This window comes from Microcebus murinus, chromosome 11 (genome assembly GCF_040939455.1).
Source record: "Microcebus murinus isolate Inina chromosome 11, M.murinus_Inina_mat1.0, whole genome shotgun sequence".
Lineage (NCBI taxonomy): Eukaryota > Metazoa > Chordata > Mammalia > Primates > Cheirogaleidae > Microcebus > Microcebus murinus.
In genome coordinates this window covers 72,029,287-72,047,858 of record NC_134114.1, presented here as the reverse complement: position 1 = coordinate 72,047,858, position 18,572 = coordinate 72,029,287, and the positions used below count along the sequence as shown (strand labels likewise).

The 18,572-nt window shown below is 36.8% G+C and overlaps 1 protein-coding gene across 2 annotated transcripts in view; it reads right to left on the bottom strand.

Moving 5' to 3' along the window:
- LNPEP (leucyl and cystinyl aminopeptidase) overlaps positions 1-18,572 on the bottom strand; it is a 95,149-nt gene that overhangs the window by 9,732 nt on the left and 66,845 nt on the right. For both annotated transcript variants that reach the window (XM_012773726.2, XM_012773742.3), the window contains exons 12-16: positions 12,029-12,212; positions 10,740-10,896; positions 4,033-4,217; positions 2,377-2,538; positions 378-518 (exon numbers count right to left, since the gene is read on the bottom strand). In XM_012773726.2, coding sequence (XP_012629180.2) covers positions 378-518; positions 2,377-2,538; positions 4,033-4,217; positions 10,740-10,896; positions 12,029-12,212 — 829 coding nt within the window. The remainder of the gene's footprint in view (positions 1-377; positions 519-2,376; positions 2,539-4,032; positions 4,218-10,739; positions 10,897-12,028; positions 12,213-18,572) is intronic.

Genomic DNA, 18,572 nt, shown 5'->3' with positions numbered 1-18,572 from the left:
AAAAAAAACCCGACACGTGCTCTCTAGCTGGGTACATGCTCTTAACTGATGCCTTGGCAATGAAGAGGTTCTTTTCAACACACACAACTAAACAGTTATTATGAAATAGTCTGTGTGGCCATGCTGAGCTAAGTGACCTGGTGCCAGGCAAGGCTAAGCTTAGTTAGCACTTGAATAGGACACACTGTTAAGTGACTCATGCTATGGAATTGTGTTTACAAATGTGAAAATTTCTGAATGTTTCAGTGAAACTGTCACAGAAGTTGCTTTCCTCTCACAGCAAATTTTAACTCCTGTGAGCAAACACAACACGGAGAGCCTTTTTCAAATGCAGAGCCCAAGAATACCGAAAGTTAGCAGTTGTCTGAGAAACTTACTTCTGTACAAGCTTATTCCAGTTCTCTTTGACAAAATCCCACGCCAGTAAGTGTCCAGGAAAACGTCGGCCCACTGTTCTAATGATAAAAGACAGCTTCTGTGTTCGGATGATATCTCCATCGAGGCTACTTTTCATTAACCTAAAGAGCAAAGCAGATTAAGCCTCCAAAATAATTATTCACCAAGAAGTGATGACTGAACTTAAATTAGTATTGGTTTCTTAATTAAAGCTCTGTAGCATTTCAAGGAAAATCAGTGTCAGGTTAGCCTAAGATTGATCCTCAGATTGAAAACATGTCATTTTTTTAAACCAACAAGATAGGCATTTGCCTACAATAATAAATAATTTTTGAAATAGTAAGGACATTTACAAAATAAAATCTGGTAGAATTTATTAGAATTCCGGAGACTGGCATTTTTTTCTAGTAAAAATCATATTTTAGTAGTCAGGTATATTATATCACTACTCTTAAAGAACTGGACCATTTGAATGATTTGAAAAATGAAGATATATTTCAGAATATACTCTTGTTAATATTATTAATAATAGTGAACATTTATTGATACTATGTACTAGATAATGCTCTAAGTCCTTGACATAACAATGCTATGGAGTAGAATTTATTACCTCTCTCCATTTTATGTTGAAGAAACTGAGGTTATGTAACTGCCCCACAGTTACACAGCTAATAAATACCAAAGCCTAGTATTTGAATATAAGCAGTTCTCATCTACTATGCTATCCTATCTGCTTACAGTGAGAAAACACATACCCCCCAAAAAATGCAGCACTATTTTTAGGGGGAAAAATCCAAATGTCCAATGAAATGTGATGGGCTAACTCAATTATGATAGAGTCACACTGTGGAATACTATGAAGCCATAGAAACAAATGAAACAGGTTTTATGAAGTGACAAAGCAAATCTCAAAGACTAATCATTCACTAAAAAGGATATCACAGAACAGTCGAGTGTGGTATAAACCTATGTGTAAAAAATGTGGTTAAATACATATATACATATGTACATATCTCTATCCCCACAGGTAAACACACAGAGCAGAGATGACCCTTATTAACAGAGAAGAGAAAATAAGAATGGAAGTGAAGTATCATGAGAGATACTTTTACATTTTACTTCATTTTCTTAGGTATTGTTTGACTACTTTACAATGGAAAATTATTGGTGTATTACTAAGTGTAATTTAAAAACAAACGTTTTTCTCTATTTCTTTAGATAAGAGGCTCTCTACTTCTTTAAAGAAAATGCCTATTTATAGTTTGGAAAGTAGATCTGGGTAGGTGCTGAGGACATTTCTGGGACACTATTAAGATCTACCTGAGCAAAATTACACAAGAGAAACAATGAGACCCATGTGGCCCCTCTATCCTTCCTGGTATGACTTTCAACATCTGTGTCCTGCATGCTAGATACTTCACATTCCTGTTGGCTACCTAGAGCTCCTCTACTCCGCCACTGCCTGTTCCTCCTGTCAGGAGGCCCTGTTTACAGCCCTTCTTTCACCCTATGAAACTCACATTTCTGGGCCTTCATCAGCTACATATGAAAAAGGAAAAGGCCGACAAATAAATTCACATGAAGGTAGAACCTATAAGCTTTTACATATTATCTTTTTCTGAAGTGACCGCATTTTCAAAATGACAGCTTGACCAGAGCAACACCTTGGCCAACATACCAAGAGGGGAAGATGTTTTGAGCAGGGAGTAGAAGCAGGTTGTGATTCCTGACATCTCCCAATCTCTTTTGGGCAAAGCATATTCTGCCTATCTGTCAGGGTTCAATCTCTGAGATCAAGCCCAGCTCAGGTGGGCTCCTCACCACACTGCACAAGTCAGGCCTGGCCTATAACAGAACGGTGGAAAAGGGAGCTCTCAAAAATAAAAAAAAAATAAAAAAAATGAGCTCCCACCATAGAAGCAGCACAGTGCTTTTATGCTTTTGGTTTCTATATATCACATTCCTCGGGTGGTTGCATACCAGTAAAGTTTCCGTACATCCTCGGAGCTGGCAAGTGCTTCAAGTATTTTGTTCTTCTCTGCCTCAGAGTCTACAGACATGTACTTGCTTAAGAGGAATGACCAGCCTTTCTCAGTTTTTGCTCCCACTTTGAACACAGTAGTCATGACATCAGTAGGTAAGCTGTAAGAGAGGTGGCCAAACATGAGAACAAGAAAAAATTCTGAATACAAAGGTAAGGAGTTGACTAGCGGGAGTGGTCCTGGGGTCAGGGTAGGCAATAATAGCAAAAGTCTTAACTATACAACTCAGAGTCAAGAAAAAGGTTAATTCAGTGACTGCTACTATCCTAGCAGTACAACTATGAAGAACATCAGTTCAATTTAATACAACAATTAATCATGAGGCACTCACAAAAAACCAGGTAGGCAACTGGCTGGATGCTGGGGAAGGGGAGAGGAATGAGACAGTCTCCGCCTTGTAGGAACTCATAGGCTATCACAAAGTTGAGAGCAACACATACACGCACTACAATACAGTGTGGTAAGTTCTGTGGTAGAAATATAGCAGTATACCCGGGGGGCAGTGTGAGAAAAGGGGAAGAAACAGTCCACTGCCTTTATTAATTAAGATCTCAGAGCTGGAAAAGACTCCAAAGGTTATCCAAATCCCCCACCCTACCTCTCCATCTGATGCTTGAATCTTCTCTCCATAATGCCCAGGGAGGAACCTGGAGAGAGCCGATCATCACCCAAAGCATTGCTGCTAACTGCTAACTCTACCTGCCATGTTTTCGTCCTAAATTAAAAGAGACTTGTTTGCCACCTCACACCCATTAGGATGGTTGCTACCAAAAATACAGAAAATAACAAGTGTTGACAAGGATGTGGAGAAATTGCAACGCTTGTGCACCGCTGGTGGGAATTTAAATGGTACAGCTGGTATGGAAAATAATATGGCAGCTCCTCAAAAAATTAAAAATAAAAGTTCCATATGATCTAGCAGTATCACTTCTAGGCATATATCCAAAAGAAATGAAATCAGGGTCTCTAAGAGATATTTGTACACCCATGTTCATGGCAGCATTATTCACAATAGCAAAAAGGTGGACGCAACTCAAAGGTCTATCCATGAATGAATGGGTAAATAAAATGTGGTATATACAAACAATGGAATATTATTCAGCCTTAAAAAAGAAGCAAATTCTGATGCATGCTACAATATGGATGAACGTTGGAGACTTCATGCTAAGTGAAATAAGTCAATCACTAAAAAGACCAATATTATATGATTTCACTTATATGAGGTGTCTAGTGCAGTTAAACCCACAGGAACAGAAAATAGAATGGTGGGGGGAGGAGGAGGTGGGAAGTTGTTAATGGGCACAGAGTTTCAGTTTTGCAAGATGAAACAGTCCTGGAGATTGGTGCACAACAATGCGAATGTGCTTAACACTACTGAACTGTAAACTAAAAAATGTTTGAGATGTTAAATTTTGTGTTATGTGTATTTTACCACAAAAGTCTTGTTTGAGGGCACAGATGCACAGAGTTCACCTATATTAACACCCAGTTTTATGACATTTAAGACCCAGGATGAGAAGATCCTGGTTTCGGTACAGGATGCGAGGTAAAGAGAGAAGGAAAAGCGATTCAGTTGAGTAGAAGTATACCTCACCTTTGAGTTCCGTTGGATGCTACCCAGTCGTCAAACAGCTTCATGGCAGCAGTGTGGCAGTCCCCCAGGCTGTGGGTGCAAGCAAATTCTAGCAAGACTGACCGAAGCTCTCGCGTAGATGGGGTGCCCTCATCAGTCCATGTTTGTTGTTGGATTTGGTTTTGAAGCAATTTAAACACCCTAGCCTAGAGAAACAAAATAGATTATAACAGAGTAGTAATAGTTAGGGCAATCAAAAAAATTAGGACAGTAAGATCTCTTTTCCCCAACATTTAATCAATGAGAAAAAAAGGGGGGGTATAGATATTACTCATCACATATCAACTGACCACATGAAGCCCACATACAGCTGGGATGAAACCATTCAATAACAAAGGCTATACATAAGGCTGCTATAGCCAAGAAGGACTTTTAATGACATAACTGAGAAAGAATTAATGACTTCTGTGCAGTGGGGAACATTTATGCTGTGTGTACTCAGCTAGAAGTCATTTTCCTGCCAAAAAGTATCACTTATAACCACTGTTGAAAGGAAGTTGGAACTTCCTGACCTTGTGACTGCAGAATCTATAAAACCATAAAGCAGTGGGAAAAAAAACATACTTCTTTACTGATGGGTAATGCTTTAAATGTTTCTGAATCCACTGTTAACAGCATATTTAACATATCAACTAGTTGGGTGCTACAACAAATTAACGAAATTAGCAAGAAAATGAAGCCTATGGGGAAGAATAGTTGTTTACAGTTTATTTCTTCTCCCAAGCTTTAAAAAAATTTTCAAACCTACAAAAAAGATAATGCAATAAACACCCAGATGCTGTTCATCTAGAGTCAACAGTTTTTTAACACTCTTACATTTGCTTTGCTTCTGCCTATGTGTAATGCACATACACACACGACTTGTTTTTTTCTGGTTTTAGCTGAACCATATGATAGTTACAGATATCACTGTATTTCATTTATAAATACTTTAGCATGCAACTCACAGAAATGAGGACATTCTCCCACAGAAGCATAATACCTTATTACACTTAAGAAAATTAAGTTATTCATTAATATCATCTACTATCCAGTGCATTTTTATCGTTTCTCTTGAATGGATGTCACTGGTAAAAGTATACTTGGGGTATCAAGGAACCAACAACTTTTTCATCTTTCTCCACAACAAAAGCATAAAAGCTGGACACAGTATGTGGAAGTATTTCCATTTTACAAGTTGTTATACATGGGGAGGGATGAGGACACATGGGGTTTTAAAAAGCATATAAAAATGCATTTATAAATGCCACTGGAAGGAACAAAAATTCTAATATAAAAGATGCTTTTAGGAAGTTTTTAGAAAGCCTTCACAGCTATATATAAGGATGATAAAAGTAAAAAAAAATTTTACAGGTGTCCCTTCTACCCAGGGATGTTGGCACAGGAGGATTTCTTCCCCCTGATCCTCCTTCACCACCACTACTCTCATCACATCTCACCTCAAGTAATCAAGTACCAGAGATGACCACACAGAAAAACTCTTAATCCCAGAAATTTAGTTCCAAGTTCTTCATAGAGCATTACTTTCTTCCCAAGTACTACTGTTAATACCTAACATGAATCCTACTTGCAGGTCTTTAAACTGTTGAGGCCATTTTCTCTGCAGAGACAAGTAAGTCTCTTGTGGAGCTGAATAAAAGAAGGGGAAAAAAAAGAGTCTGTGCAAGGAGAAGGACTCAAAGCTTGTGATGACATGTCAACTCGCTCTTGCCAAAAGCAAAGACATAGAGAACAGACACCTGGTGGCATGTGTGAGGACATGAAGTGGAAAATACTTGCTATGCTGACCAGCAATGTGAGGGACACTAGAGCAATGCAGGAGATCCTGCTGGATACACATGACCGCACTGGCACACACTGCCTTCCGCCGACCTTCCCTTCCCAATAGCATCATGACTGCAAACCATCCCAAATGATTGAAGAATAAAAGAAATTTAAAAGCTACTCTTAACTGTCAAATGGAAATAAAAGAAGAATGTTAAGAAAAAAAAGTTATAAGTCTACAATTTTATTTTTAAAAACTCAGTGAAGAAAAAGTGGCAATGCTCATTCGGAGTTTACTAAAACATAAAGAAGTTAGTGGAAAAATTGGCACTTTAAAGTATTAGAAGCAAAGGAAACCTGACACTTGAAGATGCTAAGGCTAATTCCCGAGCAGTTATACCACTGGAATCATAGGGTGCAATTTTGCTAGTTAGTCTCAGTGCCAAATTATTAAGAGAAATTCTAAAAATAGCTGATTTTAAATATATTTCAAATTATAATATAAGAGTAAAAATTTTTATTTAAAAAAATAATTCTATTTTTAGAAAAATCCTGCTATTACAAAATATGATTTTTATAATTAATTCAGCTTATATTTTTAACATTAATTAATACTAATGAAGTGTAGCACGTGCTTCAAATTATCTTTCCGTTTTAGTAATAAAATGAAAATGTTTTTCTATGGTCCCAAATTAATTTTCTTGAAATTTAAGCTCATTAAACAATAGAATCCAACCCTATGATTTCATAAAGTAAAATGGCAAGTGAAGAGAGAAAATAAATTAATGGGTTATAAAAACTACAAATATTGGCTATGCAATAAAATGCAACACCATCACCACAAAATGATTTTAAAAATAAAGCAGACTGGGAAAGATGCTGGCATTTATATTATGTATTATATTTTGATTTACTGCTTTAATTTTACACTGATATGCCCGGGGAGTTCTTTCCTGGGTCAACTGAGTTTCTTAAAAGTTAAATGTCAGTTTTTATTGCAAAAGGTTTATCCCACCAATGCCTCATATGTAAAAGAATGACAGATTTGTAAGTGATAAAACAGGAATATGGCTAGGATCAGATGTTAACATCAGATGCGAACAATTTAACACAATTCAAATGTGCCTCCAGACCCTGCCCATCACAACACCACAGCATACATCAAAATATTTGGCACACATCATGTGCAGCCTACATAACAAAATGACCAATAAATGTACATAATGCTTTGGTTACAATGACATAAAACTTAATAAGACACCAGTCTTAAGTACTAATATATTTGAATATTGTATCAAAGGACTCAGAAATGTCTGCTATTCCAATTCCTAACTACAGAGTGTCAGGTGTCATAGTTTGAGAGTTTTGATGCTATCAAAATGCCTTAATATTAGAATAAGAATTTTTAGGAGACAGGTTCTCCCTCTTGATGAAGTAGAGCTAACTTGGCTTTTAGCTAACAATACAAAGACCTACGGCACTAAAAGGGCCCCTGATCTTAGAAACACATACTAAGCCTCCTGCTCTTGTCTTCTACCCATCAGTCCCCTAGATCCTATCCTGACATATGTTCCTAATAAACACATACCTGCCCAGAAAACTGGAAATCATCCAGGATGAATATGCAGTGAAAGTGGGAAGAAGAGTTACTCGGGCATCAATATGAAACTGCTCCAAAGGTGCAACTCCTTGAACTTTAGCATCTGTATTTGACTTTAGCATCTGTATTTTCAGCACAGGGACAGCTTGAGGTAAGCATCAAGTGCTTCCTGACAACTAAGCCCTAAACAGAGTTAACAAAGTGAGTTGGGGAAGAATGGCTTCTGCCATTATGAAATTTAACTAGCTGGGCAGCTTCAGGGTAGGCAGATATTCTGCTTCCTCTTAGGTATATTTCAGAACCAACACTGCCCTCAGATAGTGAAAAAAGGTGAGATGTACTAATCTTATTGCTACCTGTACTAGGTTGAATAATGTCTCCCCGCCCCCACCCCAAATTTCATGTCTGCCTGCAACCTGTGATTATGGCCTTATTTGGGAATAGGGTCTTTGCAGATGCCATCAAGTTAAGATGAGGTCATACTGAATTACTGAGGTCCTAATCCAATGACTGGTGTCCTCATAAGAGCAGGGAAACTTGGACCCCAAAACACAGGGAAAACATCACATTGACAGAAGTAGAGATTGGAATGATGCATCCGCAAGCCTAGGAAACAAGGACTGCTGGCAACCACCTGAGCTAGGAGAGAGACACGGAACACATTCTTCCTCAGAAGGAAAAAACCCTATCCTGCCATCACCTCGATTTCGGCCTTCTAGCCTCCAGAACTATGAGAGAATAAATTTCTGTTATTTTAAGGCATCAAGTTTGTGAATTTATAATGGCAGCCCTAGGAAATTAATATGCTATCTCACATAGTCTTGATATGACACTAATTACGTCCAAAATAAATCTAGAATTAAAAATATACATATGTGATAAAATAAACTGTCACTGAGATAACTGGATAGCATATTGTAAAAAAAGAATCTTGGTGTCTATCTCACACCATACACAAAAATCAATTCCAGATGGATCATAGATCAAAATGTAAAAGGTAAAATAATAAATTTTTTAGAAGAGAACACAGAATATCTGGGGGTAGGCAAATATTTTATATACATTAACATTAAGAATTTACATTAACCAAAAATCTCCATAAGAGAGTAAAAAGCAATACAGAATAGAAGATATTTGTAAATATAACAAAGGATTTATGTGTAGAATATGCAAATTTGATTTGACTGCTTATAGATCAATAAGAAAAAGGCAGACAATTAAAATAAGCTAAAGACTTGGGTACTTCACAAAAGAATATCCAATGGTCAATAAACATATCAAAAAGAAATTCATCTTCACTAGTCAGTAGGAAAATGAAAATTAAAGCCAAAATTACAATACTACTAAGTACCCATTTGAGTGGCTAAAAGAAAAAAGATTTACTGTCAATAATTAAGTTAACAGCAAGGGTATAGAGCAACTAGAATTCTCATACGGGAGTGTAAATTGGTACAATTTTGAAAAGCTTTGATAGTGCAGCATTAACTATGTAAATGTTATGACTCAATAATTCCATTTCCAGACATGTACCCCAAAGAAATTCATACCAAAGACATGTAAAAGAATATTCATAGCAGTGATATTCATGATAGCTCCAAACTACAAACACCCAGATGTCCATCAACAGTACCTGAACTAATGCCCCCAAATACTGTAAAAATATAGTTATTAATATTTCAGACATTAAAAAAATCTCATAAGTTGACAGCTTCATTTTCAAGAGAACAACTAGATGTGGGTCTATTATTTAAAGCCTTAAATGCATGGCCTATAAGCTTTTCAAGCTGTTTTAATATAAAAAGTCTCAGTATTAAAAAGAAAAAAAATGGTATCAAGAAAGCAAGCTTTAATTTTTCCAACACAAAGAATGCTGCAAAGATGATATTGCTAGAACACTAATATGGCAACATAAGGCAAAGAGTAGGCTTTCAAGTAAAACTAATCTGGGTTTGACTCTTAGCTTTATAATTTACTAGGTAAGTGATGTTGGAAAAGTCATTTAGTCTTCTCATTTATCTAATGGAGGTAGAAATATCTATTTTGGCATTGTGTGAAGATTAAATGAGGTAATCTACATCAAGCACTAACCACAATGTATAGGATATAATAAGCACTCAAATGCAATTGTTTCTGATGTGTTTCACTCATTTATTCATTCAACATTTACTGAGTATCAATCACTATGGGCCAGGTCATGTTTCAGGCACTGGTTTTTATTAAGCCTGCTAGTTGAAAGCCTTATGAAATAGAAAATAATAAAAATATTAACCATTATAAGAGAGCTCAGAAATCATCTAACTTAAGCATCTCACTCATGGGTAGAGAGGGCACACCTCCTTTGGGTCAGTGCAGAAACTGGTGGGGAAGGGTACTCTTCAAGCTCCATATGGCCAATCTGTGCTGTATCCCTTCCTCCACTAAAAACCATGTATGTGATGAGAGAACTAATCACAAGAGATGCACAGTAGAATAATAATAGAGGCAGAAAGGAGGTTATTTTTTTTTTAAAACGACTTAATCGAGACCTTCCCTTTTACTAGTGAGGATACCCAAACCCCCAAAAACTTACTCTAATTTCTGGTCCAATACTTTGTTCCTTTTTCTGAAAGCTGCCTTTTGCCTGGGTCCCTGAAAAACCTGACTAGTATTTATAATGCAAACTCTTTTGTCAGAATGTGCTGATTCAGAAAATTAGATAAAATGAAGAATTTTTCACTCTATCAAAGTTTTTAAAGACTCAGTCAATAGTTTAATACTGAATGTATCTAAAATAACAAGATACTATTCAGATCAGGCAATTGGTTTTAAGACAGGTAAAACAGTCTCCAATACTAAGACTCCTTGAATGCTTTGCAGAGAAACTTAAATCCACCAGCATCATTATCATCCTTTAGATGCCCATCAGCAAGAGCTCCTAAACAGAATATTCTCAATACAAACTAACTTAAATTTTACGACCACTGGAAAATTAATGCGGAGATCTATTTTGCAAAAGGTCCTATTTCAAGTATTTATTATATAAAAATAGAAATTGAATAGAGAAATATTGTTTTCATGTGACCCCATTTTGATAGCATTGCCAAAAGTCTATATTTTGATATTCAAACAAGACCATATCACACTAAGCCTTTATCAACTCTTCATGGTAGGCAGTGACATTTTGATTCAAAGGTTTCACAACCAGGAAAGTAAAGAAAATAGAATTTAACTGGTTGGTTTTTCAGCTCATTACTGGATGAATGGAACCACGGATGACAATATTAAAGGCAAGAAACAAGAGAAGCTGGCAAAAAGGCAGACTTACTATCAGTCTTGAGGCTAGATCCATGTATCCCAGTTTTTCAAGGAGGTTATAGATGAGGCCTGTTTGGAACAGGGCTTCAGTGATGGGTGCAGTACGGTTTTCATTTCCAAGATAATCAATCAAATCAAAGGCCCTCCGGAGATGTACCTTGCCTAGGCTAAAGGATAAAAGAACAGGAAAAGTAAATATGCAGACACACAGAACTTATGCATGCTGAGAGTAAAACTTTATGGGTAGATGGCAAGTCTTGGAAACCGAAAATTTAAACTTAGCGTAGCATTCTGTAAAGTTAGACTAAATATTATTTTTGATTAAGTTCACATGACCCAAGGTAAAAGATGCATTTCAGGAGAAAGATAAACCTCAACAATAGCTTGTTTTTATTCTTTAAGTCTTCTGTAAATTGCTACTGGCTCAGCAAAAGTCTTGCAATCTCTTGGGTGAGAAAAGATGAAAGTACTAATTTTATTTACTAATTGCTTAAATTTACCAGGGGAGAAGGGTGTAGCATAGAGAGTATCTGAATCAGAAAAACAAATCGTTGGTTGTGTTGGAATTTGTTTGTCAAATTTGTTAAGGCAAAGTCTATTGTGAATTTGTACTGGGTATGTTTAAATTAACCATTTAAAGAAATAACGACAGTGATGGCTGAGATGATATAAGGTCACTTCATAGAAAATGAACCAAAATGATACGGTCAAGAGTGGTCAGAAGGAATACGCTTGAGTATTTCTTGTGTTTCTAAGCCTATTACTGATCCACGTGGTAATACTCTATTCGGATTATATCTTTACACGAGGTCACTGCCGTTCTCAACTTTGGGATTCTGTAAGACGTAAAGTGGTTGGGGAGGCAAGCAGTACACAGATAAGGAGGCTCCCACTATCAGAGACGTGACCTTAAAACCAACAGGTAAGCATAAAACTTTATGCTTAAACCGGCTGCTGCTTGAAAAAAATTTTCTTGCGAAATAAAATAATGCCTGAACTCCTAAATCAATTTATTCAGCAAAATCCGTGTCCCATTTTTTGGTATCTAGTCTCGAATTGTTATTAAATGTCTTGTTTTATGTAATTTAACTGTTCAATATGTTTGTAGCTGATGTTTCTAAATAAGATTATAAAGTCCCTGGAGGCAAAGAACATGTCTTATATTTTCCCAGTCCTCCAAAATGAATTGTGCCAACACATGCTTGTTCTTTCAAACTGTTTTTCATAAATGTTCTTTACCTCAATAGACCTGTTTAAAACAAAACAACACAAATCAAACCCAAGCCAAGTATACTCTACCCTGCAAGTTCAAAGATGTTGTTGATAAGGTTGGCTCGGTCCCTGTCACTCAGAACATAAGGGTTTATTTTCAACTGTTTGATTAGTGCTTCCCAGTCATCATCTGCATAATGTACAATATAATAGCCATCCATGTTTATGTTGACTTTGACCCACTGCACTTCTTCTGTAAGATTGATGACACCTAATAGAGACCAAAAAACGAGAGAGGACAACAGGGTAAGAAAAAAAGTTAAATGAATGCTTTGTTAGATCCAAAGTTAATATGGTTTATATTTGATCATTCTGGTAAGAAACTAAATGCCTGCCTCCCACTGCAGTTATTTTCATGTCAGTAAAGGTCACCACATTCACTTAACAATTATATATGTATTATGCATCATTGGCTTTAGGCTAAGCACTGGAAATCAAATGGTGAACAAAGCAGATATATCTCTGCTATTATGGATCTCACAGTCTAAAGTAACCAGGCAAGCATAATATCATTAAGTGCTATTGATAGAGAAAGAAAATATAGTATTGAATGGAAGTACATGGAAGAAATGCTTTATTCCCTGACGAAGGTCAGGAGAGGCTTCTTGAAAGAAATGACAGCTTTTCTTTTTTTTTTTTTCATTGTTATATTTTTAAGATATAGGGGCCTTGCTATGGTGCCAGGCTGGACTCTAACTCTTTGGGCTCAAGTCATCCTCCTGCCTCAGCCTCCCAAGTAGTTGGAACTACTACTAAGTTGTCATTATTCCAAGAGACCTCAGGACATTTAGGTGTTAGCTATGTGAGGAAGGTACAGTAGAGACCTCAAGTGCTCAAGGCCCAGAGGAAAAGTGTACGTGGTACCCGTGCACTGAACTGGCTGCTCCTAGTTCAGTGGGAGGTTCCTTATGGCTGGAGAAGAGAAGGCGGGAGAAAGGGAAAGTGTGTGTAGGATGGGGCAGCAGGGAAAAACAGGGAGAGAACTATATATAATGTGTTCCATCTCAGTTTATGTCATTCATTAGGTTAGCAAAGGAAGAACAAACAAAGCCATTTGGAAAAGTCACATAATTCTCGAAGCTGGCAAAATAAGCAGTAGGGAAGGCTTATGATTTCATTAGGAACAAATAAGAAATAACTGAGTTAAAGTAATAGAAAAGTGACATGTACTTTTCAGATCCCTACCATTACATATATAAATGCTGAGAGAATTATGGAATTATTTCAACTAATGCCCAAAACATAAAGAACTATCTGACTATAAAATACACATATGAATTTTAGAAATTCTCAGAATTACTAATCAAGAAATGTCCTTCAAAGTTGGTGACAGGAATGTGGATTTAATATAATAGGGGTATGCTTCTAAGCATCTTGAGGTTTATTATTTATTAGAATATAAGCTCCATGAGCTTACTATTTTGCTCACTGATAAAGCCTCAGCCCCTAGAACAATGTACCTAGCAGGTGCCCAAAAAATACTTGTTGAATTAGTGAATAAGTGAACAAATAAAAGACTATGTCATGGAAGATAGTTTAAAATGAAATCCAAATAAAGGTTACAGATAGTTATGTTTCTCCCCCCATTTTAAATTAATGAATCCTTTTTGCAGTTTTAGAATTATAAGAAAAAGAATAAAGAAAAATAATCTAATCTCAGACAACGTTAGCATTTTGCGGTGTATTTCCTGCCAAGATTTTTATTGTACATGTTTTAATAGATTTAATATTTCATATAGAAGATCTATATGTATTTTAATCTTTTCTCATCTGTAAGTTTCCCCCCAACATTTTTCCATTGTCTTATATGCAGTGTTCAAATATCTTCATAATATTCTATTTCAAGATCTATCACAGTTTAACCATAGTTTCCTATTTTGAAACATTTAGGCTATTTAAATATGTTCACTATCATAATTACATGCTGAAGTTTTTTTTTTTTTTTTTTTTTTGAGACAGAGTCTCGCTTTCTTGCCTAGGCTAGAGTGAGTGCCGTGGCGTCAGCCTAGCTCACAGCAACCTCAAACTCCTGGGCTCAAGTGATCCTCCTGCCTCAGCCTCCCGAGTAGCTGGGACTACAGGCACAAGCCACCATGCCCGGCTGATTTTTATATATATATATATATTAGTTGGCCAATTAATTTCTTTCTATTTTTATGGTAGAGACGGGGTCTCGCTCAGGTTGGTTTTGAACTCCTGACCTTGAGCAATCCGCCCGCCTCGGCCTCCCAGAGTGCTAGGATTACAGGCGTGAGCCACCGCGCCCGGCCTGAAGTTTTTTGTATAGTAAATGTCTTAGAAACATGTTTTAAGCCCAAGGGGGTTATACATTAGTACAGTGTGTCAATCTCAAAAGCATGAATTATTCAAAAATATCAGATTCTCTTAATATCTTTGTTATTCTAATTCTATTGGTACTGCAAAAGATGTTTAAAATGAAAAGACATTCTGCTCACGTCTAAACAGGACATATAAGCTAATGAGCTAATAATTCTTTTTTTTTTTTTTAGGTGGGGGGAGACAGAGGAGTCTTACTCTGTTGCCTGGCTAGAGTATAGGGGCATCATCATAGCTCACTGCAACCTCAAACTCCTGGGCTCAAGTGATCCTCCTGCCTCAGCTTCCCATATAGCTGGAACTATAAGTGCATACCACCATGCCTGGCTAATTTTTTCTGTTTTTAGTAGAGACAGGATCTTGCTCTTGCTCAAGCTGGTCTTGAACTCTTGAGCTCAAGTGATCTTCCCACCTTGGCCTTCCAGAGTGCTAGGATTATAGGTGTGAGCCAGCGTGCCTGGCCAAGCTGATAATTTTCATTAAAAAATTACATACTGATTTCTGTTATATTGTTGATATAGCAACAAATGGGAAAGACCAATTATATAGGGCTTATTCCTTTTTCTGGGGCAGAATACAGCTTTAAGGAATATATGTGACAGCAACAGTTCCTGCTCCAAGCTGGAGCCATTTTTAACAAACCTATGACTAATGAAATTAACTTTATCATTAGCTAATTCAAAAATGTCAACACTCTCCACATCACCAAACACAATTTCCTACAGAGCTTTTATCAAGAAAGGACCTTGTGAAGAAAGGCTACAGAGCACCAAGTCTCCCTTGCCTAAAAAAGGAAACAAGGAATGCTAAATATGGCAATTGGTCCACAGGATGGGTGCAGAAAAATATTGAAATACAGAGTATCTTGGCTGATAAGCAACTTGGCATCTTGTTAACCCTGCCAAGTCCAGATAGTAGAGAGGGGAGTTGCAGCTGCGAGTGTACATGAAATTATTACTGTCATCAAGACGACAGGACATAAAGCAGTGCAGCCAATAGCACAAAGAAAGAGACTTACCATTTAAAAATTCAACATGTTAGCCTCTTTCAGGTTTTTTGAATGATCAGATGGAGGACCTTAAAACCACAGGTATCAAAAAAACAATAGCTTTACACACAAGGGAGGTAACTACATCCTGCAGTTCAAATGTGGATGAGACTAGCCTCATATGTTTTTAATTTATTATAATCATTAACAGATTAACGGTTCAATTTTCACAGTCCATTAAATAGTAAAAAAGAGAGAGCAACTCCAATCTAACATGTCAAAAGCCCAGATGAAGTAATCTAATAGTGATTTTAAAGAAACATTTGTCAATGAGCTATGAAAATCAACTACTGTTTTACAAAGAAACTTTAAAGTACTCCAACAAAAAACATGTTTTTACTACAAAGTTACAAAACTTCTTGTCCAGTTTGCTCTAGAGGACTAGAATGATACATGCAGTTGAACTGCATACCCCTTTGTTCAACGGATTCCCTTTTCCAATGCCCCTTTCTTCCTCCTTTATTTTATTAGGGGGAAAAAAGCAAGAGCTGAGAATGGCACATGATAAATATTTTAATTACTGCATGCCTCTCCTTCTTTCTTTCCAATTGCCTTTCTCTCCAATGATCTGTCTTTTAGTTTCACAACAATGTTTCTGGTACATCAATATCCTTTCAGAAACATAAATGTTTTAAGTTAGATTTAATATGAAAATCTCCTATAGTAAAAGATCATAGGTCTAAGTAAGATGTGGATAAAAGAGATGGGGGAGGAAGAAAGGAAGAGGGAAACTTTTTAAGGTATAATTCTCTCAATATGCGGCCTGGAAAAATGGCCCATTCCAGCTTTTCTTATGCACAACAAATATTAATTGTTCAAAATTCCTGTATGTAAAAAAAATATTCATGTATGTGAGGAAAACTGACAAAGATATTGACTAAATATAACTCCTAAATATGACTGAACTAATGGACTAACTCAGCAATCCTGGAATTAGAACACATGAAAATATACTATAGATTTAACAAACCATCAAGCATCAAGATAATACACAGCACTAAAGTCAAATGTCATAAAAATATGCCTGAAGTCACCCTCTTTGCTATATTTTTTTTGGGAACAGAAAAATTGAAAATGTAATTAAAATAATGGTAATTCTCATTGGAGGAGCATTAGGAACCAAGAAGACTCTACTGTCTTCAGGGCCATTTTTTGTAAGGACAGAACGTTTTCAATGTGGACTCAAAACCTGAACTGGCAGGAATTAAAGCAGCAGCAGCAGCAGCAGCAGCAGCAGCAGCAGCAGCAGCAGCAGCAGCAGCAGCAGCAAGGGAAATAACACAGTTGAGAAGAGGAAGTAACAGACATGCTTTCATCATATATTGGCCCAGTTCCAGCTCTAGAGTAAACCAATTATATTATAGTGCATTTTGCATATTACCTTTTACTAAGAATCTTTTCAAATGAAGGGCAATAGAAGATACCATTTCATCAGCCTTTGCATGTTCTTTTCCTAGAGTTTTTTGTAGTGATATTTGAAATTGAGTCACTTTATTATAGACTAACATTTATTCATTCAATAAATTTTTTGTGTGCCTACTGAGTGCTAAGTTTACAAAAGTGATTCATATAGCCATTATCCCTACCCTCAATGGGGGATATATCTAATTTGGGGACAGATATAAGTGCAACAGTACTTAATATCACAAGTGAAGAAGTAGAGAATGTTATTAAAAAATATAAGTAGGCCATCTATCCTGTCTTGGGGGGAGGGAAGGCTTCTTGGAACAAGCAATGGCTGAGCTAAGTTCTAAAGAATGAATAGGAGTAGATCAAGGAAGTGGGGAGACAAGGGTGTTCTCCAAGGAGAAGAAACAACGAATGCAAAGGCCCAGAGACAAGAGGCAGTGTGGCATGTTGGAGCTGCTGAAAGAATTTTTGCACTGTGAACACACAGAATGCCAGGTAAGGGCTAAGAAGGCTAACGTAGGAAAATACAAGTTAGTCTATGGGGTTAAACTCTTGAAAAGAGTTTTAAAAGCTCACATGTAAACTGACCTAAAAAGAGATAATAAAAGCAGGTTTCTCATTGTCCAATTATTTCTAATATCATCAAAAATTAATTTACTATCAGGAGTTTTATAAAATTTCCTTACTGGTTTCTTTCAAATGTTTCAGTCCTGCTTTGCCTGTGCTGCAGTATATGGGGAGCTGGAGTTAGTTGTTCTCTTTTGTATCAGAGACTATCCTTCCAGGGCCCACTTAAGGTTTAGAGCTTTGTTTCATCAAGAAAACAGTGATTCCTTGCACCTCTAGTTATGCTATCAAAGATCTGATGACATCGACTGCTCCTAGGACTTAAATAATGAGATTGCTGCTGTTTCTGTAACACTCCACTGTGGTAAAACTACAATGAAACTGGCACCTTCATATATTCCAGGCAGCATTATCAACCATTACCACACACTAGGAGGGCAATTTATTTCTATGGATCAAATCACAAAAGGTAATACAGTTTTCATTTTTGAGAAGCATTCCTAAGAAAAAGTTCATACAGTGGAAAAACATTTAAGACCCCAGATTTTTACTGAGGCATTTTTTCTTATAAAGACAAATGGCAAAGCAAGTGTCTAACAGTAAGGGAAGGTTAAAAAAATTATCGTACATGTTACGTTTAAAAAGAAGATGGCAAGAGCCAGGAACAGTGGTACATGCCTGTAATCCCAGCTACTCAGGAGTTTGAGGACAGCCTGGGCAAAATAGCAAGACCCTAGCTCTAAAATAAATAAATAAATAATTGAAAAAAGAAAGGCAAGATACAGAAATTACTTGTATACAATGATTTCAACTAAGTAAAAAATATTTATTAAAAACTAACTAAAGGCCGGGCGCGGTGGCTCACGCCTGTAATCCTAGCACTCTGGGAGGCTGAAGAGGGCGGATTGCTCGAGGTCAGGAGTTTGAAACCAGCCTGAGCAAGAGCGAGACCCCGTCTCTACTATAAATAGAAAGAAATTAATTGGCCAACTAATATATATAGAAAAAATTAGCCGGGCATGGTGGCTCATGCCTCTAGTCCCAGCTACTCGGGAGACTGAGGCAGCAGGATTGCTTGAGCCCAGGAGTTTGAGGTTGCTGTGAGCTAGGCTGACGAGAGGGCACTCACTCTAGCCTGGGGAACAAAGCGAGACTCTGTCTCAAAAAAAAACCAAAAAAAAAAAAAGAAAAAAAAACTAACTAGAAATA